The sequence below is a fragment of the Narcine bancroftii genome, chromosome 4, assembly GCF_036971445.1.
Source record: "Narcine bancroftii isolate sNarBan1 chromosome 4, sNarBan1.hap1, whole genome shotgun sequence".
Lineage (NCBI taxonomy): Eukaryota > Metazoa > Chordata > Chondrichthyes > Torpediniformes > Narcinidae > Narcine > Narcine bancroftii.
In genome coordinates this window covers 169,595,419-169,622,430 of record NC_091472.1, presented here as the reverse complement: position 1 = coordinate 169,622,430, position 27,012 = coordinate 169,595,419, and the positions used below count along the sequence as shown (strand labels likewise).

The 27,012-nt window shown below is 42.3% G+C and overlaps 1 protein-coding gene across 5 annotated transcripts in view; it reads left to right on the top strand.

The window, feature by feature from the left end:
- susd2 (sushi domain containing 2) overlaps positions 1-27,012 on the top strand; it is a 135,443-nt gene that overhangs the window by 100,501 nt on the left and 7,930 nt on the right. For all 5 annotated transcript variants that reach the window (XM_069932926.1, XM_069932927.1, XM_069932924.1 and 2 more), the window contains 5 exons: positions 346-510; positions 6,201-6,449; positions 8,242-8,514; positions 11,781-11,957; positions 14,041-14,137. In XM_069932926.1, coding sequence (XP_069789027.1) covers positions 346-510; positions 6,201-6,449; positions 8,242-8,514; positions 11,781-11,957; positions 14,041-14,137 — 961 coding nt within the window. The remainder of the gene's footprint in view (positions 1-345; positions 511-6,200; positions 6,450-8,241; positions 8,515-11,780; positions 11,958-14,040; positions 14,138-27,012) is intronic.

Below are 27,012 nucleotides of genomic sequence, written 5' to 3'. Positions count from 1 at the left end.
TGTGCAGCAGTGGAGCTTGTCCCTATAACCACCCTTTGGCTATGACAACCTTTAGAGCTCAGGAGTCAATTACAACAATATAAAAGTGGCCAGTTATGATGGTGACATCTGCTGGTGCATCACAGCAGAAGGTTATGTAACTCTCGCATCATGAAAATCTGAAAACAGCATGAAATACTAGGCAAATATTGCACTGAAAAAATGAGCTATTTAACACCAATGCATTAATTTGCAGAAGCATTATTTAACAAGTGGGGCTGCGATCCAGGATCAACATCTCACTTCTGAACTTTTATAGTCAGATAAACATTGGCAGACATTTAGCTGTTCTCTTTTTTTTTACAGCAACAAATGCAAATGTGACTGGAATTACTGCTGTGGCCATGCAGGAAAGTGACTCTGATGTGATTGAAGTCCGTATCTCTAAGAATTTGAGTGACGGAAGCATGGAGGTACTGGTCAACGCAGAAATTGTTACTTTCAATGAACAGAGCTGGATGGATCTTAAAGGTAAGATGGATCTTAAAGGTAAGTTTTGTGTCAAATTGGTATTTGCCACAAATTTGACACTCTGAATTTACCTGATTCAATTCCCAGAGTGCTTGCTCCATTGGTAGTATCCTGACCTGATTCCAGTCTCACCTCAAGCACTTGACCTAAAAGTTGAGACTGGATGTAGTGTTGAGGGAGGGATGAATTGTTGGAAGTACTGCCTTTCAATTGCGATTTAAACCAAGCCCCCATCTTTGCTGTTGGGAAGATGTAAATCAGGCCGAGGGATGAAGTCAAAGAACACTGTTAGCGTAGTGGTTAGTGCCAAGGTTTTTCAACACTAGTGACTGGATTTGAACCACTAGCTGTTTTTTTTTAAACCTTTATTTACAATTTTCAAAATACTTATCAAAAAGTGCATAGAATAAAAATCAAAAAAGAACTACAAATAACCCCAACTCCCCCACCCTCAACAAACCCCACAAGGGGAGCATAAAAAAAAATACAATGATTTAAGATATTACAAAACCCATACATTTCAAATAAGGCGACTACATCTGAAAAAAAATTATAATTATCATGTAAATTATATCTTTTTTCCATATAAATACAAGATCTCAACTCATTATGTCAACGAGCTATATTCACTTCTACGTCATCCTTCCAAGAAATCGCCACACAGCCAATGTTAAACAAAGAAAAGCTATCTGAAACTTATCCACCCCAAATCATTAAATAGAACAATATATCCCAACAAAAAATATTTTTTGATCTAATAAAAATTTAATCTTAAACAGTTTTTGAAGAAATTCTCTAATTTTTTGCCAAAATGGTTGAACCTATCACAAAGCCAAATTGAATGTAAAAATGTTCCTATACAGCATCCACATCTAGAACACAACTCCGAATTACTAAATCAATATTTCTTCAATTTCTCAGGGGTCAGATACAACTGATGTAAAAAATTGTAATTAACCATACTATATCTTACTTTAAGCAATTTAGTCTATCATGGCACATAATCTCCCAATCATCCTGATCAATGTCACAAATTAAATTTCCTTCCCATTTAATCCTAGATTTACCCAAACTTACTTTATCCATAGTGTCTTGCAACAATGTATACATATCTGAAATAAAACCCTTATTTAATGAATTAGAAATCAAAAATTCAAATTTTGTTAACTTAGGAATTTTCATTTCTCTTCCAAAATTATCTTTCATTAATACTCTAACTTGATAATACACAAATAAAGAATTCGCTGTAATTCCAAATTTTACCCTAAGTTGATTAAAAGAAAGAAAATTCCCTCTTCAAAACAATCCCCCAACACTTTTATACCTTTAATATGCCATTCCTTTAAAAATCTATTATTCAGCGAAAAAGGAATCAATTAATTTTGACATAAAGGAGTTTGAATTGACATTTTACCTTTTGTACCTATAATAAGGTTCTTTTTATACCAAATCTCTAACAAATGTTTTAAAATTGGAACATTATTTGTCTGCAATAAAACAGGATTCCACTTAAATATAAAATGATGCGAATAAGGTTCTGAAATATTGGCCAATTCAACACCAGCCCAACTTTTTCTTTGGCTTGGCTTCACGGATGAAGATTTATGGAGGGGTATGTCCACGTCTGCTGCAGGCTCGTTGGTGACTGACAAGTCCGATGCGGGACAAGCAGGCACAGTTGCAGCGGTTGCAAGGGAAAATTGGTTGGTTGGGGTTGGGTGTTGGGTTTTTCCTCCTTTGTCTTTTGTCATTGAGGTGGCCTCTGCGGTCGTCTTCAAAGGAGGTTGCAGCCCGCCGAACTGTGAGGCGCCAAGATGCACGGTTGGAGGCGATATCAGCCCACTGGCGGTGGTCAATGTGGCAGGCACCAAGAGATTTCTTTAAGCAGTCCTTGTACCTCTTCTTTGGTGCACTTCTGTCTCGGTGGCCAGTGGAGAGCTCGCCATATAACACGATCTTGGGAAGGCGATGGTCCTCCATTCTGTAGACATGACCCACCCAGCGCAGTTGGATCTTCAGTATCGTGGATTCGATGCTTGCGGACTCTGCCAGCTCGAGTACTTCGATGTTGGTGATGAAGTCATTCCAATGAATGTTGAGGATGGAGCGGAGATTGTGCTGATGGAAGCGTTCTAGGAGGCGTAGGTGATGCCGGTAGAGGACCCATGATTCGGAGCCGAACAGGAGCATGGGTATGACAATGGCTCTGTACATGCTGATCTTTGTGTGTTTCTTCAGGTGATTGTTTTTCCAGACTCTTTTGTGTAGTCTTCCAAAGGCGCTATTTGCCTTGGCGAGTCTGTTGTCTATCTCTTTGTCGATCCTTGCATCAGATGAAATGGTGCAGCCGAGGTAGGTAAACTGGTTGACCGTTTTGAGTTCAGTGTGCCCGATGGAGATGTGGGGGGACTGGTAGTCATGGTGGGGAGCTGGCTGATGGAGGACCTCAGTTTTCTTCAGGCTGACTTCCAGGCCAAACATTTTGGCAGTTTCCGCAAAACAGGACGTCATGCGCTGGAGAACTGGCTCTGAATGGGCAACTAAAGCGGCATCGTCTGCAAAGAGTAGTTCACAGACAAGTTGCTCTTGTGTCTTGGTGTGAGCTTGCAGGCGCCTCAGATTGAAGTCACTGCCATCCGTACGGTACCGGATGTAAACAGTGTCTTCATTGTTGAGGTCTTTCATGGCTTGTTTCAGCATCATGCTGAAGAAGATAGTAAAGAAGGTTGGTGCGAGGACGCAGCCTTGCTTCACGCCGTTGTCAATGGAGAAGGGTTCGGAGAGCTCATTGCTGTATCTGACTCGACCTTGTTGGTTTTCGTGCAGTTGGATAACCATGTTGAGGAACTTGGGGGGGAATCCGAGGCGCTCTAGTATTTGCCAAAGCCCTTTCCTGCTCACGTTGTCGAAGGCTTTGGTGAGGTCAACAAAGGTGATGTAGAGTCCTTTGTTTTGTTCTCTCCAATTTTCTTGGAGCTGTCTGAGGGCAAAGACCATGTCAGTAGTTCCTCTGTTTGTGCGAAAGCTACACTGTGATTCTGGGAGGACATTTTCAGCGACACTAGGTATTAGTCTATTAAGGAGAATCCTAGCGAAGATTTTGCCTGCAATGGAGAGCAGCGTGATTCCCCTATAGTTTGAGCAGTCTGATTTCTCGCCTTTGTTTTTCCACAGGGTGATGATGATGGCATCACGGAGGTCCTGAGGCAGCTTTCCTTGGTCCCAGCAGAGCATGAAAAACTCATGCAGTTTGGTATGCAGAGCTTTGCTGCCAGCCTTCCAGATCTCTGGGGGGCGGATTCCATCCATACCTGCTGCTTTGCCACTTTTCAGTTGTTCAATTGCCTTATATGTCTCTTCCCGGGTAAGGACCTCATTTAGCTCTAGAATCAAGGATTGTTGAGGGAGCTGGAGTAGGGCGGATTCTTGGACTGAGCGGTTGGCACTGAAGAGGGATTGGAAGTGTTCTGACCATCGACTGAGGATGGAGATCTTGTTGCTGAGGAGGACTTCGCCGTCTGAGCTGCGCAAAGGGCTTTGGACTTGGGGTGAGGGGCCGTACACCGCCTTTAGTGTCTCATAAAAACCCCTGAAGTCGCCAATGTCAGCGCTAAGCTGGGTTCGTTTGGCGAGGCTAGTCCACCACTCATTTTGGATCTCCCGGAGTTTGCGCTGAAGATGGCTGCATGCAAGAAGGAAGGCTCGTTTTTTCTCTGGCCAGGAAGGCTTTGCGAGGTGAGCTGGGTGAGCCTGGTGGGCAGATCGCTTCTTTGCCAGCAGCTCCTGGATTTCCTGGTTGTTTTTGTCAAACCAGTCCTTGTTTTTCCTGTAGGAGAAGCCCAGTACCTCTTCAGTGGATTGCAGTATGGCCGTTTTCAGCCGATCCCAGAGGGTTTCAGGAGACATGAGGCAGTTTGCATCCTTGAGCTTTGCTTTGCTTGGAGGTTTGCCTGGAAGTTTCCTCTCACTACGTCTGACTGCAAGTTTCCAACATTGAACCTCTTTCTGGTGGCTCCACTGTTCTTGAACTTTGGCTTGAAGTGAACAAGCCAGTGGTCAGTGTGGCATTCCGCGCTGGGCATGACCCTGCTGTGGAGCACATCTCGTTTGTCTCTTCCTCGCACCAGAACGTAGTCCAGGAGGTGCCAGTGTTTGGATCAGTGATGCATCCAGGTAGTCTTCAGGCTGTCTCTCTGCTGGAAAAGGGTGTTAGTAATGACAAGCCGCTGTTCTGTGCAGAGTTCCAACAGGAGGCGCCCATTGTCATTGCACTTGCCGACACCATGCTTGCCAAGGATTCTTGGCCAGGTTTCTGAGTCTTTGCCGACACGAGCGTTGAAGTCGCTAAGGATGACAACCTTGTCGGCTGTAGGGGTGCGTTGGATAAGGTTGCGCAGATCAGTGTAGAACTTGTCCTTTTCTGCTGGTTCCGCCTGAAGGGTTGGAGCATAGACGCTGATGAGAGTGATGCGTCGCTTGTTTTGAAGGAGAAGTCGCATGGACATGATCCGGTCAGAGTGGCCTGTCGGGAGGTTTTCGAGTTTGGAGGCAATGGAGTTCTTGACCATGAAGCCAACACCAGATAGGTGTCGTTCAGCCTGAGGCTTACCAGACCAGTAGAGTGTGTAGCCCGTGCCATGTTCTTGGAGGCTGCCTACATCTGCAAGGCGGACTTCGGTGAGAGCTGCTATGTCAATGTCGAGTCTGAGGAGTTCATGTGCGATGAGGGCAGACTGACGTTCAGGTCGGTGGCTGTCAGCCTTGTCTAGCATGGTTCTGATGTTCCAGCATGCTAGCTTGAGTTTGTGTGCATCTTTTGAGGGGGAGGATGTGGACCTGTCCTTGGGTCTGCGCAAAGGAGCTTTTAGATGGAGTGCAGTGTGCGCAGTACTGGCCCCACCCTTTACACCCATGGTTCGTGTGCCATGGCCAAGCAAGCTGGGACGTGGAGGATGCAAAACATCCAGCATATGATTAATAAATTTCAATTGTGCAGCTTCATAATAATTTTGAATCTGCCACTATCTTTAAGGAGTTTGTACATTCTCCCCATGTCAACATGGGTTTCCTTAGGCTGCTCAGGTTTCCTGCCACATTCCATCGATGTACAGGGTTGGTAGGTTGGTTGATCACATGGGTGTATTTATGTGGCACTGGCTCATGGGCTGGAAGGGCCTGATACTGTGCTGTATCTCAAAATCAAAATTAAAATTAAACAGCATGCGATTTCTCCATGTCCCATATTTATACTTCACCCAACAGCATTCCATTGATTTTCCAAATTGACTGCCACCTTGTCTACATTATATCCATGATTGGAAGAGTACTTCATGATCTGAGAAGCGCTTTGGGGCATCCTTCCATAAGAACATAAAAAAAGCGCAGGGATCGGACACTTGGCTCCTGAAGCTACAGCATTCATTTAAAAAATACCCCAGACCTTGTCTCCTCTTTTGTGGAAAATTTCCTATACCTCAATGTGTTGATCTTGCTAAAAAAAAATCCATACTTGAGTGATTGACCCTCTGTAATTTTCCAGACTCTGTAAGTAAGACATTTTTATGCAACAGACATTTCTCAAAGCACTATATTCCTTTAATTTTTGATGGGACCCTAAGTTCAAGTGAATGACCTCTGTGTCGGTGGTATGATAGTAAATGGTATTTACTTGGCTGCCTCTCTTCCTCTAGGGGTTTTTGTATATTCAGCCACTCCACAGCATGCTACTGTCATGTTTCCCTCTGGAGCTGGTGTGGATGCATGGGGCAGCGGCACAATCTTGAGCATCGCCATTCTGTTACCAGAGGCATTTATAAACCAGACGGAGGGCCTGTTTGGAGTGATGAACAACCATCTGGATGATGACTTCACCTTCAGAAATGGATCCTCTCTTCCGGCTGATGCTAGTCCGGAGATGCTCTATGAACTAGGTGCCAGCTGTAAGTAGATGGTTCCCAGCGCTCACCCTCTCTCGGTTTCAAGCCACATGTAGAAACATGCACCAATCCAAATTGTACTTGCGTTCTGTGACGCCAAGAGTAGGAAGCCCAACTAAGGAAGCAGGCCAAGAAGTTCTTCTAATTTCTCTGCCAAAGTGGTTTCCTTGGTAATCTTGCCTCTCCCAACTACCCTTCTGAAGCCTCATCACCACTTCTCCTAACACTCACCTCCAGCCATATACTAGCAGTACATGGACTTCTTTGCCATCCACCTCTGCCCACTCCCATCCCTGCCTCTTGTTCACCAGGACAAACTTCCCTTGTGAATGGAACACGCCTTTTGGCTAAACCCATCTTTGCCAGACAAGTTGCCTTTCTAGGCTAGTCAAACTTGCCTGTACATCCAAATCCTTCCTATTCATATATCTGTACAAGCATCTTTAAAATGACAGGAACAGAATTTGCTGATTCTGCACTTTCAGTTGAAGATTCCCTGCTGTCCCATCATCTAATTCCCTAATTTTCTCTTGCATCCCTTCTCACAAAGCTTTTCAGTTTGTTCTGTTCCATGAAACTCACCATTTGTTCCCTGGACTTTTTATCCACTGAACTGCTGACAATTTAATTCCTCCTGCTTATACTGTCCAGATTCCTTCCCCTCCTGCACTGCCCATTTCTTGGTTGCTAAGCTACTGAAACCAGCAATCAATTTCAGGTGGTTTTTCACTGCCTCACAGGATGCCTGACAAAATTGGCTCAGAAGGTCCTGCCTCAATTTAATACAAAACAATGTTTTCTTTATAAATTTCATTTTAATTTGAAATTATTGTAGAATGTCTTAAGAGATGCAATGGTAAGCCACTGGCTGTTGCACAACATCAACAGAGCCACCTCAAGGAGTTAGTCATCATGTTCGTTATGCTGTGGTTTCAATGCTACGTTGCCAGTTTCCTGATGGAAATAGCGGTTAGTTTAATCCTGCCCATTCCCTGTCACCCTCTCCCCCTTCTCCTCCCCCCACACTCATCACTCATTACAAATTGAGCCACAGCCTGTGCAGTCTTTGCTTTGCTGATCCTGTCTTTTTCATCTCAGCACTCAACAATCAATGTGGGCCTTTTGCTGAATTCTTTCTGGTGGAACAACTTTTGTTTCAGTATTCTGAACGTAGAGTTAAACAGCACAGAACAGGCCTCCCAGCCCAACCTGTCCATGCCAACTAAGTCAGCATTCTGGGCTGGTCTGTCCCATTTCCCTATATTTACTTCTAAACCCTTCCTCTCCACATGCGTGGTCTGACTTACAATTTTTCAAAGTTGCAATGGTACAATAGCGCGACTGTCATTATTTAATTTCATTTAATACGTTAAAGTAAGGTAAACAAAGGCATCGCTGATTTTTCCAATAAATGTTGATAATTCCTCTATTTGTAGCCTCGTTGCTCAATCATTTATTTTAGTTCAGTCAGAAAACTTACAGGGACTGATTCTGCGCTGTTGGGAGAAAGTGGTGCAGCGGGATCAGTGTGGGGACTGAAACATCATTGTCGGGGAGATCTGAGAAGTGGAATCATTGTTGGGAATGATAAAGGGCTGTGGAGAAAGAACAATACAGCACTATTGGTGTTATACAAGGTATACCTGTATTCTTTTTCAACTTAACAATTTTTCAACTTCTGATGGGTTTGCCGGAACGCAACCCCATTGTAAATTGAGGCGCACCTGTATCTGTCCAAATGTCCTTTGAATGACATGCACAAAATTTATGGGTTTCACACTTTCTTTTTTTTTAGGGGCGATTGAAAATAAGAGCTCTCTCTTCACCTATGACAGTCAGTTCTTGTTGGACAATTATTGGCATGCTCCCAAGCATGACGCAGACTTCACACCTGTCTTCCATGTGTCAGACAATCCAGCAGATCCATTACATGCTGAGATGACAGCTCTGTGCCAAGGGAATGAATTTTGTCGGTTTGATACTCTTGTCACCAAAAACCTTCAGATGGGAAATGCAACAAAGCTCTCTTATGAGAATTACCGAATGCTGGTTGAAAGTCTTGAGCCAGGTAAGTTATGTCATCACTGTTCTGGCTAATGTGTTGGCCTGTTAAAATTAATGGGATAGAAATGACTGTTCACAACTTGACCATTTATGCCAATTGACCAGTGCACCCATTCAAGCTCCAAAACAAGCTGTCTAACTCTCTCAGCATCTTCTCCTATTTCTTTTCTCCTTGATAATTTTATAACTTCCCCTGGAATGCATCCATGCTATTCACTTCAACTCTTGCATTCCCACCATTCTCTGCGTAAGGATTTGAGGTCTGAATTCCCTTAATTCTATGTTCCTCCCTCAAATGTATCTTGACCCGCTTCAAAGCACCTGCATAATTTTATCCTATCCCCCATTCTTCTTCTATACTTAGAACACAGAATATGGAAATTTACAGCATAATACAGGCCTTTTGGTCCACATTATTGTGCCTAGATAATAACCTACCCTACCAACTCTTTAGAATTTCCCTACTGGAAAACCATCAATTTCTTTTACCTATCTATTAGTCTTTTTAAAGACCACCGTTGTCAGCAGCACATTCCATGCACCAACCATTCTCAAAATCTTGAAGTCTCCTGACATCAATGAAATCCCCAATGAAGACATTGGAGTTGTGTATCTGAATCCTGGACTCATGCTTTAATCATGATAAATCCCCTGGGATCATCTAATATCTGGTTTGAGCTGCATTGAATCGTAAAGAAAAAAATGCATGGGGTTCTTCCTCAGATTAAATTATTGTTTCTCAATTAATTTACATTTTCCTTTTCTTTTGTCTGATTCATCTCAGTTGTGTTGACCCAAGATTCAACAATAATAATTTTAGAATCAATTATTTCTGATTTCAACAGCATATAAACTTTATAATGATTAAAGCAAGTAAGTTCAGTTGTTATGAGCCCAGAGGACCCATAAAGCCAGCAGCAATAGATATTCACCAAGACAAATGGTTACATAAACAAAGGTTGCTTTTAATTATCTTTAAACATGAAAACACAATCACATTTTAACTTAACTAACCTAACTCAACCCCCTTCTAATTCTAAGCCCACATGTATGTAATGTGTGTGTAAGTTCAGAAAAGTTCTTTGGTTCACAGTCCATTCTCACTTCTCATTCCTCCAAGTTCACTGGTTGCAGGCAATTCAAATACTGTGCACAGAATTTAACTTTTATAAAGTTCACCAGTCTTTGGTGCTTGAATGGTAAATGGTTACCGTTCAGGAAGGTTCTTGTCAGTTTTTAGAGAGAAATTTGTTGTTCCAGGACATCCACAACTGATATCTTCTTAATCAGCTACTCCAGTGTCCTGCTAATGAAACTTGCCCCCTTCAGGGTTCTCCAGATGATAACCTCTTTCCTTCAGGTCACCAGAGAGTTCCTTTTTGTTTCTCTTATTCCAAGGGAAACATTAGACATCCAGTCTTCTCCTCTTGCATAAGCTACAAGGGCTTTGACCAGGCTGAACAAAACACTTACAAACCCATCTTCCAAATGGGGCTTTCCACAGCTTACCAGCTTGTCCTGTTCCAGTCCCAGCTGCTGTTACTGACTGTAACACTGGAGAAGTGATCTGTGTGTGTGTGTGTCTCTCTCTCTCACACACACAGAGAAAGCCCGTTTGAGTCTCTCTGCTTGCCAAACCATATGACCCTCCTAGAAAAGCTCCAGACAGAAGCGACTCCAACAAGCTCTTTCAACTGTTGCCTTTTTGTAAACAACAATCCATTAGTGAAGTCTCTTGGGCACTCTCCAAAGCTCTTGCAAAAGCTGTGGGGCCAATATGTCTAGCATTAGCAGAGCTCCAGTATTTCAAATAAGATCTGTTTTAAAGTGTTTGTATGTAACCTACTCTAACAAACCTTTCCCAATTTATCTCCCCAAAACATATCTATATACTCTGTCACACAGTCACTGAGTTTTATGGCTACAGTGTATGCTGAAAGGGTATGCAGTGGTCGTGGTTTCAACCCCACATCTTAAAACTTCTGCTTGAGGCAAGCTTGTTAAAATTAGAGCACGGAAAGAACAATTCGACAGAACCAAGTCAAAAGCAGGTCCTCTGCCACTCTCCAACAGAACTCAAGCACAACCAAGGCAAAAATGCTCTTCCCCTCATCAAGTCGCATCAATACTTGGAGGTTTTACAGTCAGCAATTAATTTCAGAATTTGGATTGGTTGGGTTTAATATCCAACTTTGAAGAGCTCGGAAGGAGAATTACATTTTTTATTTATTATTAGAAATGGTAATTTGAAAGATTAAGGCTAAAGTGGAGGAAATAAAAAGGCTGGTGAAAAACTGAGATGGAACTGTGATGATAACAAATATTTATACAAGTTAATAACCCACGAGTATGGAAAAATGTATTTATTATAAGGTCTCATTTTATTATCAAGTCATTCCTAAAGTGCTTTGTGGAAATAAATAATACTGGAAGTTATGTTGTTATTGTTATATAGGCTGAAATTTGTAGACTGCAAAGATTACAATTGGAACATAAATTTGGTTGCTTTGATCAAGGGTGAAATATTCCCTTGGGTAGAGGGTAACAGTCGAGGTGGAACTGAATTGTATTCAGCCAGTGAACAACAGGAGCCCACACTATGAAGTATGGGTCTAGATTACATGGCTGTTAGGACCTGCAATGTAATTTAGTGGCGAGCTGTTTGGAGACATTACTGATAGCATGTTGGGAGATCGTGAGTGTGAGAGGGCTGTTATACATGGAGAAAGAAGGAGAAATGGGTTAAGAGCAGTATTAAAGTCATTGTTCACTTGCAGACAGTTCTGCCCTGTTCTCCATATAATGGGCAATCTGAAGAGGGATTAGTTGGTGTAGAAAGTGGCAGACAAATCAAGGAGGACAAAGAAGGGCAATAGGCATCATCAATGGCTTTGTGTAGAAAGATTTAGCAATAAAGTGGGCTGATCATGAGAATCTATAATTCTTAAGGAGTTGGAGCTAGTCCGTGAGAAATTGCAGTGTATTTGTTCTGTTGGAGATTGAAGCGATTGTGTTTTTAAATACTGTTTTTGTTGGTTTTGGTGTATTTTTCACTTTAAGTCCCCAGGTGGAAAGGATTCATAGCTCTCAATTTTCTAAAGCTGTTGGCATTAGTTAAAACATTTGTTATAGGGAGTATTGTCAAATGCTGATATTCTAAGTAAGAGAACTATGTCCTAGGCAGGATATTATGATTTTCTGAAAACGTCTTTGTGTTGGTGAATATCAGATTTCACATCATTCACTCTCCTTTTGGATGCTCTTTTTCAGTTACTTCCTGTGGGATTTTGGAAGAGCCCAATAATGGGAAAAAGAAAGGAAATATTTACTTGGTTGGATTTACAGTGAATTTTACATGTGATCAGGGGTATATGCTCTATGGATCGCCCATGCACACTTGTCTGCCAACTGGTCAGTGGAGTGGAGAGTCTGTTTTCTGTGTATCTGGTAAGACAGTTCTCTCATAACTAACTCTCAGGTGCTTTATTCTCAGAACTAATTCCTTTGACTGTCTTGAAGGCACTGAGTTATTCTGTAGATGCACATCCATGATCACTTGTTCCCTTCTGGTTATTGTCTGTCATCAGTCTTTAAGCATTGCATGTGTGACAAGTTATCAATAATTTAATTCAACTGATGGGCAAACATGAATGTCCTCCAGCATTGCCACATTAGATGGGAGAGCAGTGGGATAGAGGAAGCCAAGATGATATTTCCCCAAAAGAAACTTGACAATAAATTCAATTGTCTTCATGGGAAAAAACAGAGGGTGATGGTGGGAGGTTGTTTCTCGGACTGGAGGCCTGTGATGAGTGGTGTGATGAGAGTTCAATGCTGGGCCCATTGCTGTTTGCCATCTCCAGTGTTTGAGATGAAAACTTTCAAGGCATGATTAGCAAGTTTGCAGATGATACTAAAGTGTCTTGGATTGTAGACAGTGAAGGCGGCTGCCAAAGTTTGCAGCAGGATCTTGATCAGTTGTGCACATGGACAGAGGAGTGGTTGATGGAATTTAATGCAAAGAATTGTGAGGTGTTGCATTTTAGGAAGGTAAATCTGGATAGAACCTATACAGTGAATGGTAGGGATATGTGGAGTGTTGTAGAGCAGAGGTGTCCTGGTGTACAAGTACATAATACGTTGAAACTAGTTTCACAGGTCAATAGGTTGGTCAAAAAGGCTTTCAACACATTGGCCTTCATCAATCAGAGTACTGAATATAGAATGGGTGGCACGGTTGGCATACCAGGCAGTGCAATGCTATTACAAGGCCAGCTATCAGAGTTTGAATCTGGTGCTATCTTTAAGGGGTTTATTTCTTCTCCTGTGTCTGCGTGGGTTTCCTCCAAGTGCTCTCAGGTGCTTTATTCTCAGAACTAGTTCCTTTGACTCTCTTGAAGGCACTGAGTTATTCTGTAGATGCACATCCATGATCACTTGTTCCCACCCTCCATAAACATACAGGGTTTGTGGGTTAATTGGGTATTTGGGCAATGTAGGCTCATGGGCTGGAAGGACCTGTTAACATGCTGAAAGTCAACATGAAATTAAAAAGAAGTTGGGAGGTTATATTGCACTCATATAAGATGTTGGTAAGGCCCTATCTGGAGTATTCTGTTCAGGTTTGGTCACCGAGCTACTAGAAAATATGTTGTCAAGCTGGAGGGGGTAAAGAGAAGATTTTTAAGGGTGTTGCCAGGACTCTGGGACCTGAGCTATGGGGAGAGGTTGAGCAGACTAGGGCTTTATTCCTTGGGGTGCAGGAGGCTGAGGTATGATCTCATAGAAGTGTAGAAAATCATGAGAGAATTAGGTCAGCTCAATGCTTTGCCCAGAGTAGGTTACCAGTGAACATAGGTCTAAGGTGAGAGAGAAGAGATTTAACAGGAATCCAAGAGGTAACTTCTTTGACAAAGAGTGTGATGGGTGTATGGAATGTCCTGCCAGCATAAGTGGTTGAGGTAGGTACCATTGGCAATGTTTAAAAACATTTTGGAAGGATACATTTATTGGATGGGTTTAGAGGGATGTGGGCCAAACACAGCAGCTGGGACTTGTATGGCTGGGATCTTTTGGTCATTGGGCAACTGGGCTGAAGGGCCTGTTTCCACACTGTTTGACTCTAATAATTTCTATATTCTGGTGTCTTCTTGGGTGTCATTGAGATGAAGATTAGCGTCTTCCAATGAGGTTTGTGGATTCAGAGGTGCTTAATGAAGCTATTGTGGGGATGCAGACTGTCCGTGGATGGGAAAGCTGGAGGGTGATGGGATAGACAAACAATCATTGTGAGTACTGGTTCCTTCACTTTTCCATTCAACTCTCATCCTCACAAGAACATGCCGCTCCTGATTCTAATCATTCTAATCCATGGGTTTGGAGGTTAGCGTGTAATTGCATCACTAGCATAAACAGCTAAGGGAAAAAAAAATTAAGTTATTTTTGATGCTTACTTTTCAGGGAGGTTCATAATTGGGAAATGAACTGGAGATTTAACATAAATAAGTTGAGCTGCCCTTGTTTTATACAGAGAACATTTTGGGCATCGTGTTGGGAACTCTGCTTGCTGTGTTTTCCCTGCTGCTGACTGGACTGATCTTGTGCCTGAATGAAAGGCGATTGAAAAAGTAAGTAATCATTTCATGAAGCTCTTCACTGTCTGTGTTTTTTAAAAATTTGATCCCTTTATTTAACTTGCCAGCCCTTCATTCCACTTCCCCCTTCCATGGAATATTTGTGCTGGAATACTGCCCAGTCCTTCTTTACCTGACATTTCAAATTATGCCAGGGGAATAAATCCAACCAAATTCCCCATTGACACATCTACTTGAATAATGCAACATCTTCAATGTGCTGTATGGTGCAAAGTAAATGGAACTATTGTAACCCCGTTCCAAGTGCGGGTGAGGCCAAGGACAGGAAGAAAAGCATGGCTAAAGAGTTATCCCAATTACCCTTCAGGGCATCTGGGACCTGTACAAGAAGGATGGGCTGAGGGACATTATGACCTGTTTAAATTTAGAAAAGATATGTTACTCAATTAATAATTCAAGTAAAAGGTTTCAAATGCTGTGGAGACCATTCCTGAATTACTTTCATAACCTCTAGGCATAATATTATTTTCAAATTTTAATATTTGCTGTTTTATTTCATGAATGAAGTACCTATTTTCTTTAGTTATAGTTAGGGGATAGGGTTTAGAATCATGCTTTATGTGAAAAATTATGTAATTTTGAATTATGGTTGCACTATATTTGTTGTATAATTTAGTGAGTTATCTAATTTGTCATTAATGTTATGTGCTCCATAAATGTTTAGTATATACATGCTTATTTGGGAAAATCAATAAAAATGTTTTAAAAGAAAGAAAAAAAACAAAATAGTGCATAAAAAGTAAAGGAAGGATGAGCTGCACCCATACTGGAGGGGCATCAGGATCCTTGCAGGGAGGTTGGCTAGTGCTACCTGGGAGTTAAACTGGTGTTGAATGCAGAACAGTAGGCCAGCAGGTGGAGAGATTGTGGAGAAGTTAGAGCATTAAAATAAAGACACTTCCACCCTCAGTACCCGTGGTGCGCTATCGGACAGAAGCAAACACACAAAACCTAAAGACTGTACAACAGGCTTTATTTGACATAAACTTCCACAGAGCCAACTGTGAGGAGAACTGCAGTCAACTCTGAGAGTGTCTTCGAAGGGCCAGCTCAGGCATATCCTGGAGGATGATTGAGACCATACCGGATGGGGCTTGGTCTATTCAGGTCGGCTGATTGACAGCCGGCCAGGTGTTGTCTTCACCCCATGCTCTTCTTCAGGTACAGAGGTTTCCCCCTGCAGTAGGCCAGTGGTGTACCACCACAGTACCATTCTGTTCATTGACCTGGCCTGCTTGTTTTCTACATGAGACTTGCTTGCTTGAACCTCTAAACTCAGTGGTTCTCAACCTTTTTCTTACCATTCACATACCACTTTAAGTATTCCCTATGCCATAGGTGCTCTGTGATTAATAAGGGATCACTGCTCCAGACCCAATTGTTAATGAAATATTTTGCTTGATAAAAATTGTCATTGGCCCATTTCCTTTGGAGTTATGAAACTGTGCACATAACGAGTCAATTAGGGATGATTAAAACAGTGGTTTTCCAACTTTTTCTTTCCACTCACATTACTGTGAGTGATTTTTAACTTCCCCAATTTTTGTATATAATTTGTCAGGTGCATCCAGGAGGGTTTTTGAACAATCAGCTATAAGTCTGTATTAGACTTATGGGGAACTAATAGAGAATAAAGTCTTGCCAGGTGATTGAAGTTTCAGAGTGGGAGTATTTTGGGAACAGTGATCATCATTTAGATAGTAAAAACACAAAGCTGGAGAAATTTGCAGGACAAACAGCGTACTTTATATAGCAAAGATAAAGATACATAACCCACATTTTGGGCCTGCGTGTTGGTTATGTATCTTTAAGAAATGTTTAAGAAATCACTTCAGCCACGGCATCTGCAGATTTTTGTGTTTTACTCCATCTTGTCGAGTTATGGTTAAGACTGCTCCTGAGTGAAAGTACTAAGTTGGGGGAAGAGTAATTACAACAATATTAGACAGGAGCTGGAGAAAGTAGATTGGGAGAGACTGTTTCCAGGTAAATCAACATCTGAGATCTTTTAGGCGCCAGTTGATTAGAATCAGGAGCGGCATGTTCTTGTGAGGATGAGAGTTGAATGGAAAAGTGAAGGAAGCTTGGATGAACAAGAAATGTTGTAAGCTTAATCAAAATGATGCAATGTCCTATTTCAGTCTGGAGAAAATTAGATATAATATTAATGACAGAAAGTTTCCATTTATAAAATTGTGGGGCCCATTCTTCGAATTGTATTATAATTGGAAGAATTAAGAATTATCGTGTGCTCTGGAGATTCACTGTCCAATGTCTGGAGGTCACTATTGGATCCACATTTTCATTTTTATTTATTATATAAGGTAACCTTGATTAGAGGGAGTGGATAGGTTAGATGTAGTTTTTAGTTTATTTTCCTTTTTTTTTAATTTGGCTTAACTCAGAAACGGGTTTAACATGGTTTTACAGATCAGTTCAAATTAGGTGCTTACATGTATACAAATGATTTGTTATGTGCTTTCTTTTCTAAAACTCTGAATATAAGTTTATATGCTGAACTCAATAATAATATTTTTAATAAATGGGAAATGTATTGTTTACAAAGCTGAAATCAGACAAAGCCTGAGAAATGTAAAGGAAGCAGGAAAGAGCTTAAAAGAAGAAATTAGGAGGGCTAGAAGGGGCCATGAAATGCCTTTGGCAAGGAGTATTAAGGAGAATCCCAAGGCATTTTACACACACATTGAAACGGTGCTCGCACTGCCCAATTATATTCATGTGACCAATTAACCTACTAATCTGTGCATATTTGGAATGTGGAATGGCATCAGAGCACCTGGAGGAAATCCACATGGTCACAGGGAGATCATGCAAATTCCTTCTAGGCAGCAATGGATTTGAACCCGAGTCGCTGGCCCTGTAATAGCATCACGCTCACCCCTACGCTATCAGAGATAATATTTCTGTTTATTGTGCATAATAAATTAAGAATGTTCTCTTTTCCTTTCCTTCCTCTATTCTTCTGAAACCTGCCACAACATCTTTTAAATAAATCACATTATGGGAATGGAGTGAGAATTGTCCATTCCCTGTCTATTTTCCAGATATAACCCAAGGTCAAAAATGCTAAAATGGCAAACCCAAGGGTGAAGTTCACATTTGCTCCTTTTAACCTTAAATGTTTGGTGGCTGAAACAGGATTGAGACTCTCATCCAGTTTTGTGGCTGGGCTCATTTCCCTTTGAAGTAAAAACATTATGTTGGAGAAACTCAGCAGATCAAACAGTGTTCATTATGTAGCAAAGATAAAGATACATAACCAACAATTTGGGCTTGAGACCTTCATCAAGGTAACTTCAATTCAAAGTACTTCACTCATGGTGTCTACAGACTTATTCATTTCCTTTAAAAACTTGATTTTGCCTATTTTTGGTGAATCCACTCAGCATTGTCTTGCCCTGCTGCCAAATCGATGGAGAGTCACCAAAAAAAATTCTAATTCAGGACTTCCTTGGTTTAAGAAATCATTATCAGTGTTTACTCTAAGAAAGGTTAGAACCTGACTTGTGCACTCACCAATGGCAACTGTTTCCCAAGCTTTCTCTCGCTGACTCATTCACATGCCATGCTGATTAAAAAAAACAATAAACTCTCTGTGGTAATTAATTGAAAATGAGGGAACAGTTATGGAGGGTCTGGGTGGTAGTGGAAAGGGTTTCTATGGACCAGTGATGTGAACCAGTTGATTGAACCAATCTCAGCACTCACCACCAGCCTGCTGGTCCAGAGGCAGCAGAGTGAGATTCGTTGCCTGTGCAGGTGAAGGACGTTGAGGCTGTGAGAAAAGATGGAGGAAAGAGATCTCATCCTCCATTATTCCCAAGATGGGCGGCTGTTTCTCAATGCTAGAGTTGATCCGAGTAAACATGGGATATGTCCGTATTGTGAATATAGTGTCCTCAGTTGGCAATGAGATTATTAACACGTTAAAATGACTTTGGAAGATTTATAAAATATTAAAATCTCATCCCAGCATGATTCACTACTTTCACTGTGATGTATTCCTCGTAGAACTGTGAATTATCAGCCATGTCCCTAAGTTTCAAATCCTTTGATCTAATTTTTCCGAGTAAATAATTAAAGGGGTAGCAAATGTTATTGCCATTATCACATGCAGAAAATTGGGCAAGAATACATTTCCTATGAGGGGTGAATTGTGAGTTTCCTATTAGATGGGACCTCACTAAAGCCTTTGACACCATGAGCAGGAAAGGGCTTTGGCAAATACTAGAGCGCCTCGGATGCCCCCCCAAGTTCCTCAACATGGTTTTCCAACTGCACGAAAACCAACAAGGTCGGGTCAGATACAGCAATGAGCTCTCCGAACCCTTCTCCATTGACAACGGCGTGAAGCAAGGCTGCGTCCTCGCACCAACCTTCTTTACTATCTTCTTCAGCATGATGCTGAAACAAGCCATGAAAGACCTCAACAATGAAGACACCGTTTACATCCGGTACCGCACGGATGGCAGTCTCTTCAATCTGAGGCGCCTGCAAGCTCACACCAAGACACAAGAGCAACTTGTCTGTGAACTACTCTTTGCAGACGATGCCGCTTTAGTTGCCCATTCAGAGCCAGTTCTCCAGCGCATGATGTCCTGTTTTGCGGAAACTGCCAAAATGTTTGGCCTGGAAGTCAGCCTGAAGAAAACTGAGGTCCTCCATCAGCCAGCTCCCCACCATGACTACCAGTCCCCCCACATCTCCATCGGGCACACTGAACTCAAAACGGTCAACCAGTTTACCTACCTTGGCTACACCATTTCATCTTATGCAAGGATCGACAAAGAGATAGAGAACAGGCTCGCCAAGGCAAATAGCGCCTTTGGAAGACTACACAAAAGAGTCTGGAAAAACAACCACCTGAATTAACACACAAAAATCAGCGTGTACAGAGCCGTTGTCATACCCACGCACCTGTTCGGCTCCGAATCATGGGTCCTCTACTGGCATCACCTATGGCTCCTAGAACGCTTCCATCAGCACTGTCTTCGCTCCATCCTCAACATTCATTGGAGCGACTTCATCACCAACATTGAAGTACTCGAGCTGGCAGAGTCCGCAAGCATTGAATCCATGCTGCTGAAGACCCAACTGCGCTGGGTGGGTCACGTCTCCAGAATGGAGGACCATCGCCTTCCCAAGATCGTGTTCTATGGCGAGCTCTCCACTGGCCACCAAGACAGAGGTGCACCAAAGAAGAGGTACAAGGACTGCTTAAAGAAATCTCTTGGTGCCTGCCACATTGACCACCGCCAGTGGGCTGATCTCGCCTCCAACCGTGCATCTTGGCGCCTCACAGTTTGGCGGGCAGCAACCTCCTTTGAAGAAGACCGCAGAGCCCACCTCACTGACAAAAGACAAAGGAGGAAAAACCCAACACCCAACCCCAACCAACCAATTTTCCCTTGCAACCGCTGCAACCGTGCCTGCCTGTCCCGCATCGGACTTGTCAGTCACCAACGAGCCTGCAGCAGACATGGACATACCCCTCCATAAATCTTCGTCCGCAAAGCCAAGACAAAGAAAGAAAGAAAAAGAAGAATAGATGGGACCTCAAGGGGCAATGGACACAAGCATTGGATATACAGTAATATGCATGGTATCTGGCACCTATGGGGATTGGTAAATGCCGGATGAGTATATTTTCCAGTTGCTAAAGACTTGTAGAATGCCTAACTAATACATCGAGATTAAGAATAAACAGTTTTAAAGATAATAGTATTATACTGTACTTGCATTGAACAAACTTCACCTGCAAGGATATATAAACCTTAAAGCATTTAACTTTAGTTTTAGTCCTATTCTTTGAAAACATTTAACTGTTGCTACATCTACATGTTCCTTCCTCTCCATGGAGCCACTTGAGAAATTAACAATAAGATAATAGATAATTAACCCCACTCCCCCAGGTTTACAGATAGAGCTTCTGACTGGGGTGACTTACTAAGCAGGGGTAAGGAAACGCTTTAAGAAAGTCACCCCAACGGTGAGCGGCATCACCAGCATTTCATCCTGGGCGATGCTATTTCTATTTCACACAACTTTATTTAAACAGCTGCTATGAGCAAAGCACAACGAAGGCCCTCCACTGGCTGAATATTTGCTCCCTTTATGTGTTTCTTCAGAGAACATTTATGTTTACAATTTTAACACCTATTATTTTATTCTTATCTATTTTAATCTTTAAAATTTATTTTCCTTGATTTATTTGCCGGTTGCTTGAGGCTGCAAGTTGCTTGAATTCCAGATACCAGGTGTCGTACTGTATGTGCAATGTCCTTTTATTCTTATCTATTTTAATATTTAAAATTTATTTTCCTTGATTTATTTGCCGGTTGCTTGAGGCTGCAAGTTGCTTGAATTCCAGATACCAGGTGTCGTACTGTATGTGCAATGTCCTTTTATTCTTATCTATTTTAATATTTAAAATTTATTTTCCTTGATTTATTTGCCGGTTGCTTGAGGCTGCAAGTTGCTTGAATTCCAGATACCAGGTGTCGTACTGTATGTGCAATGTCCTTTTATTCTTATCTATTTTAATCTTTAAAATTTATTTTCCTTGATTTATTTGCCGGTTGCTTGAGGCTGCAATTGTGATTTCAATGCAGGCTGTATTATTCAAGTAGGAAGTTGCTACTAGTAGTCCAATGATAATCCAGGGGGTGGTGGATTACTTCTGTCGTACCTGCAGAAAGGCTACAAGGGCCCATAAGACCTCAAAGGATTAATGTGGTCCACTGACACCAAGCTTGAGAATATCAGCCAATTAACCAGAGGCGGCCTTTGGAAGCCATCTTTCTTTGCTTGTAACATTGAGGGACATTCCCACAAATATCTCAAGCTGAGTTGACTTGGAAACCCCAGGGAACAGCAGATGAAAGGTCTTTTTTTTCTTTGGCTTGGCTTCGCGGACGAAGATTTATGGAGGGGGTAAAAAGTCCACGTCAGCTGCAGGCTTGTTTGTGGCTGACAAGTCCGATGCGGGACAGGCAGACACGATTGCAGCGGTTGCAAGGGAAAATTGGTTGGTTGGGGTTGGGTGTTGGGTTTTTCCTCCTTTGCCTTTTGTCAGTGAGGTGGGCTCTGCGGTCTTCTTCAAAGGAGGTTGCTGCCTGCCAAACTGTGAGGCGCCAAGATGCACGGTTTGAGGCGTTATCAGCCCACTGGCGGTGGTCAATGTGGCAGGCACCAAGAGATTTCTTTAGGCAGTCCTTGTACCTTTTCTTTGGTGCACCTCTGTCACGGTGGCCAGTGGAGAAATGATTGAAATGGGCTGGGGGCCTGGGATTTGCAAGCTGCTGAAGGAGTGGCCACCATTGACCATTTTTCCCACACTGTCTGAATCTTCAGTTCAGCTCAGTTCAGATATATTGTCAGAATACATACCCTCCTGGGATTCTTTTTTCTGAGGGCGAGGCAGAATTTACCACTTATTGGTCGTGTAAAAAAAAAACTATGCTCAGTGTACATATAAACATATAAAGGAAAGTGAGCAAACTGTGCAATACAGAGAGAAAAAAATCAATAAAGCGCAAAAGTAAGAGTCCTTAAATGAGTCCCCGATTGAGTTTGTTGTTGAGGAGTCTGATGGTGGAGGGTAGCAGCTGTTCCTCAACCTGGTGTTGTGAGTCTTGTGGCACCGATACCTCTTTCCTGATGGCAGCAATGAAAACAGGGTGTGTACTTGGTTGTGTGGATCCTTGATGATTGCTACTGCTCTCCAACAGTAGATGTTCTTGAAGGTGGGGAATGTTTTGGCTGTTATGTCCTGGGCTGTGTCAATTACCTTTTGGAGAGCTTTACACTCAAAGGTATTGGTGTCCCCGTACCAGACTGTCAATTTTGTAACGCTAGAGTGCTAGTGATCCCCTCCAACCATTAGAGGGAGTCAAAGACTAGTTGGTGGCAGCTTGGGTTGGATTCAAGTTGAATGCCTCCACATGGTCATGAATGAGTTAATAAAGTATTACAATAAAAGAAACATCACACAATTCCAGGAGTGGAATAAACGCCAAGAGTGTGCAGAGTGTGCATCAGTTGTTATCAGGAGAGATATGGAGAGTGTAAAGGCTCCTGTCCTGATGCTATAAATTGGACTGAAAATGTTGACCACGAGTCGAGGTTATTCAAACAAAGATTCATGCTGTGCCTCTGAGTCATTGGACTCAATAGCACACTTGATGCATGGAAGATTGCCCTGCTGCTTACCATGATGGGACCTCAAGCACAAGAGGTTTTCAATACATTTGTTTTTGCCAAAGAAGAAGACCGGGGCAAGTTTGACAAGGTTATCAAGATGTTTGATGAGCACTGTTCACCAAAGTAAAATGAGAAGATTGAGAGGTGTGTGTTTTGCTCGTGCACACAGCTGCAGGAAAAGAGCTTTGATTTTTTTTTAACAAACTTGTAATTAAAAGCAAGAAATTGCAATTTTGGATCGCTGCGAGATTCATTGATCCATGATTAAATTGTGTTTTGGATTATTGATAAGAAAGTGAGAGAGAGAGAGGTTGGAATGAGAGCCAGAGCTCACCTTAGCTGGAGCTGTGAAGATACGCCACGCTAGTGAATTAGCTCTGCAGTATGTGAAAAAAGTTTCATGAGATTGCAAAAGCCAATGAAAATGAAGGCATAGGCTTTTTTCACTGGACACAATGTGTGTCCACACACATAAACAGAAAACTAGATATAGGAAACAACAAAAAGATAGAGAGACAATCAATTGCAAACGATGTGGCACTCAACATGCACCAAACCTTTGGAAAAGTCTGTAATAAGTGCAAAGGGCACAAAATCATTACACAAAGCAATGTTTTTCTAAAGGGAAACAAAACAGAAGTGAAACTATACATACTATAGAAGAAACTACTGCTAGTGATACACTCTTCATGGGCAAGGTTGTGCAGGAAGATAATAAACTAACAGACATTTGACAGCTAAACGTGAACAGAGTTGAGCAGGATGGAGCAAAGATTCCTTTCAAGCTGGACACAGATGCAAAAGTCAATTTGATCTGTGAGCACGAAATCAGGGCAATGAAGATAAAGCCATGTATCCATGCAAATCCTGTACAGCTCAAAGCCTACAATGGACTCGAGCGGTACATGTAAACTCATGGTGAAAGTTAAAGATAAGGAGCAGCACCTCAGCTTCACAGTGGTCCCAGATGGACATGAATCACTGCTTGGTAACAAAGCATGTGAAAACCTAAGCCTAGTCAAGAGGATCTACCACATTAACAGCAACAATGCATGGAACAGCGTGGAGGAAATACTGGATCAATTTCCAGACATCTTCAAGGGGTTTGGAGTTCTACCATTCACCTCTAAGATATAGTTAAAGGAGGACGCACAACTGGTAGTGCATGCTCCAAGGTGGATTCCAGCACCTCTAAAAGAGCAGGAACTCGACCGAATGATGTCACTAGGGGTCATAAGGAAATGAAGGAGCCCACAGAATGGGTGAATTCAATGGTGTGTGTCAAAAGGAAGAGTGGTGAACTATGTGTATGCATGGACCCAAAAGATTTGAATACCAATATAAAGAGGGGACATTGTCAAATTCTAACCAGAGATGTGAGATGGCCGGTGCAATGTTTTTCACCAAAGTGGATGCATCCCGGGGCTTCTGGCAAATAAAAATGCATGAAGATAACACAAAATACTGTAAATTTGGCCGATACTCCTGTCTGCGGATGACCTTTGGAATTTCCTCAGCTCTGGAAGTGTTCCACAGGACAATGGAGCACATCATAGAAGGTATATAAATGAATAAAAATTTTGCTTACTTTCACATCGAGATTTTCAAACAATGAGTAACAGTATACTGTATAATAATATTCAACTTTAAACAGATATAAAAGAAAAACAAAATTAAATGAAATCAAGATGAAATAAGGAATTAAGACAAATTCAAAGAAAAGCATTGAGAGCTTACATCTGTAATGATCCTATGAGGATCCACACAAGACCAACACAACGAGAGGCTCATCAAAGTGCTACAATGCACCTCAAAGTATGGATTAAAGTTAAACAGAGAAAAATGTCAGTTTAGTGAGAAGGAAATCACTTTTCTGGGAGATAAACTATCAGAGGCAGGTGTGGAGCCAGACAAGAGCATGGTGAAAGCAATTTTAGAGATGCCCAGACCCAATGACAAAAAAGGCATATTGAGAGTGCTAGGAATGATACATTTCACTGGTAATTCATTCCAAGCCTGTCTTCCAAAACAATGTACCTAAGGAAGTTGTTACAGGTCAAACATGAATTCAAGAGGACAGACAACCATGAAGAAGAATGGGGATGACTGAAGACCATTCTAACTACAGAATCAGTTCTTTTGACATTCTTTGACCCATCCAGAAGGACAAAAATATCTACGGATGGTTCAAAAGATGGAGTAGGTGCCGAACAAGCTGTGGGAGGAGATTAGAGGCCAGTAGCAAATACATCAAGATCGATGACAACATCTGAATGTTGATATGCACAGATCAAGAAAGAGTGTCTAGGTCTGGTTTATGGATTTGATAAACTCCACAGTTATGTGTATGGTCTACCAACATTCTTGACAGAGACAGATCACAAGCCATTAACAGCAATAATCAAGAAAAATCTCAGTGAAATGTCACCATGAATCCAAAGACTAATGATGAAGCTACAATGTTATGACTTTGAATTGGTGTACACACCAGGGAAACTTATTGTGTTAGCTGAAGCCCACGATGAGAGTTCCACAGAGACAGATGTGATTCTCCATGTGAATCTGATCACTGAATCTCTTCCTGTATCTGACATGAAATCCAAGCAGATCACAGCTGAAACAGAAAAGGACACAGTTCTACAGAAGGTCATCAAGAATCTGAATGAAGAATGGCCAAGAGGTGAATGTCAGCCATACTATAATGTCAGAGCTGAGCTGAGTGTTGTCATTGGGCTTCTACTCAGTCAGAGCAGAATTATCATTCCTCAATCACTGTGGCAAGAGATGCTGAAAAGGGTGCATGAGAGGCACCTGGGAATGGAAAAATGCAAGAGGGCCAGAACTGCTGCTTATTGGCCAGGGATAAATGCTGACATTGACAGGATGGTTCAAGCTGTGAAACCTGTTTGAAACATCACTCAAAGAAGACAAAGGAACCCATGATAATAACTGACCTACCAGCAGAATCATGGCAGGAAGTTGGGACTGATCTGTTCCACATAGATAGAAAGAATTACCTATCAAACTATTCTGAAATTATGCTGCTTCCTAACATGTCGGCTGCTTGTGTGATCCAATATATGAAATCAATCTTTGTAACATATGGAATTACATCTTCACTTTTCCCCTATTCCCAAAGAAAAACAAAGGGAAAGTTAATGCATTTAGAGCCACAAATACCTGCCTCCAATCTATGCAACACACAAAATATTGCTCCAGCATTTTGTGTGTTGCTGCAGTTTACCAGCATGTGTAGTCTCTCTTGTAAGCATCCAATCTAAATCTGCTTTAAAGAGGTCACTGTATAAAGGCATCCTTGAAAGAGTAGATAAACCCTGCGAGTTAGTTATTCGGAAAACTATTACCTGTTTATGGAATTTTCTGTGACCTCCAGTGATACTGAACTTTGCCCAGTTTTTTTGAGTTCCCAATGCTGCCGAACCAACAGAAGTCCAGATGAATTTTGTCAGCTCATTTTTCTGAACCTGCATCACACCTTGACAGAATTACTTCCACCATGAGGAATGACCTTAACATTTCCAGCCATAAAACACAATCATTACAAGGGCACTGTAATGGCCCGCACAAGGAGACAAGAACCAGTACGCAAAATGGCCGATGAATGCAGCGACCATGCGGACCTAGGGTGATATCGGTCGTCGTCCCAGGTGACATTCGCACAGCGGAAAGACGGGGAACTCTGGTAGGGACGCAACACAAGGTTGGCACTCCAATGACTTCAGCACCAGTGGCCCATATAAGCAAAATTGCCAGTGCAATAAAGCAGTCTTCAATCTTCACTCCACATGTGTGTGTCTTCCTCGTCGTAGCGCATATGCTACATTTGTGAACCCGACAGATCAAGTGGAGCCAACGACCATCCATGCTGTCTCTCTCAGGCTTCCGACTTTCTGGGTGTCACATCCGCATGCCTGGTTCGAGAAGGCAGAGGCCCAGTTCCAGCTTTGCTGCATCAATGACACCTGCAACTTCTGCATCGTGAACGCCATCGATCAGGACACAACGGCAAGCATCGTAGATTTCCATTGGCAGCCTCTGAAGCAAGGCAAATATGTGCCCCTTGAAGAGCTGTTAACCTGCACTTTTGGGCTTTCCCGGCAAGAGTGCACCGCCAGATTGCTGCATATAGACGGATTGGGGGACAGGGCCCCATCCACCCTGAGTGAGATGCTCGCTTTAACCAAGGGTCACAAGCCTTTCCTGCTCTTCAAGCAGATCTTCCTGGAACAGCTGCCTGAAGATATATGGCTGTTGCTATGCTACTATCACCAGCGATGGGGTGCGGAGGTCCGTTGAAGCCACCCCCCCCCCCCACAGGTTTTCGGGAAACACCATGGTCAACCATCATTGATGGCTGTGGCAGTCAGCCCACATGATAGCCTCCTCTACATCTGGGACTCACTGTCATGAAGGTGTTTTTTGGTCGACACAGGTGCCGAGATAAGCGTCCTCCCCCCTGCAGGCCTAGATATCCGCTATGGCAAACAGGGCCTAGTACTGAGGGCAGCCAACAGCTCCTGCATTTGAAGTTTCTGGATCTGAACCATCCCCTTCATTTTGGCAACAGCTGCTTTACATGGACCTTTACTTTCCCCCAGTGACGC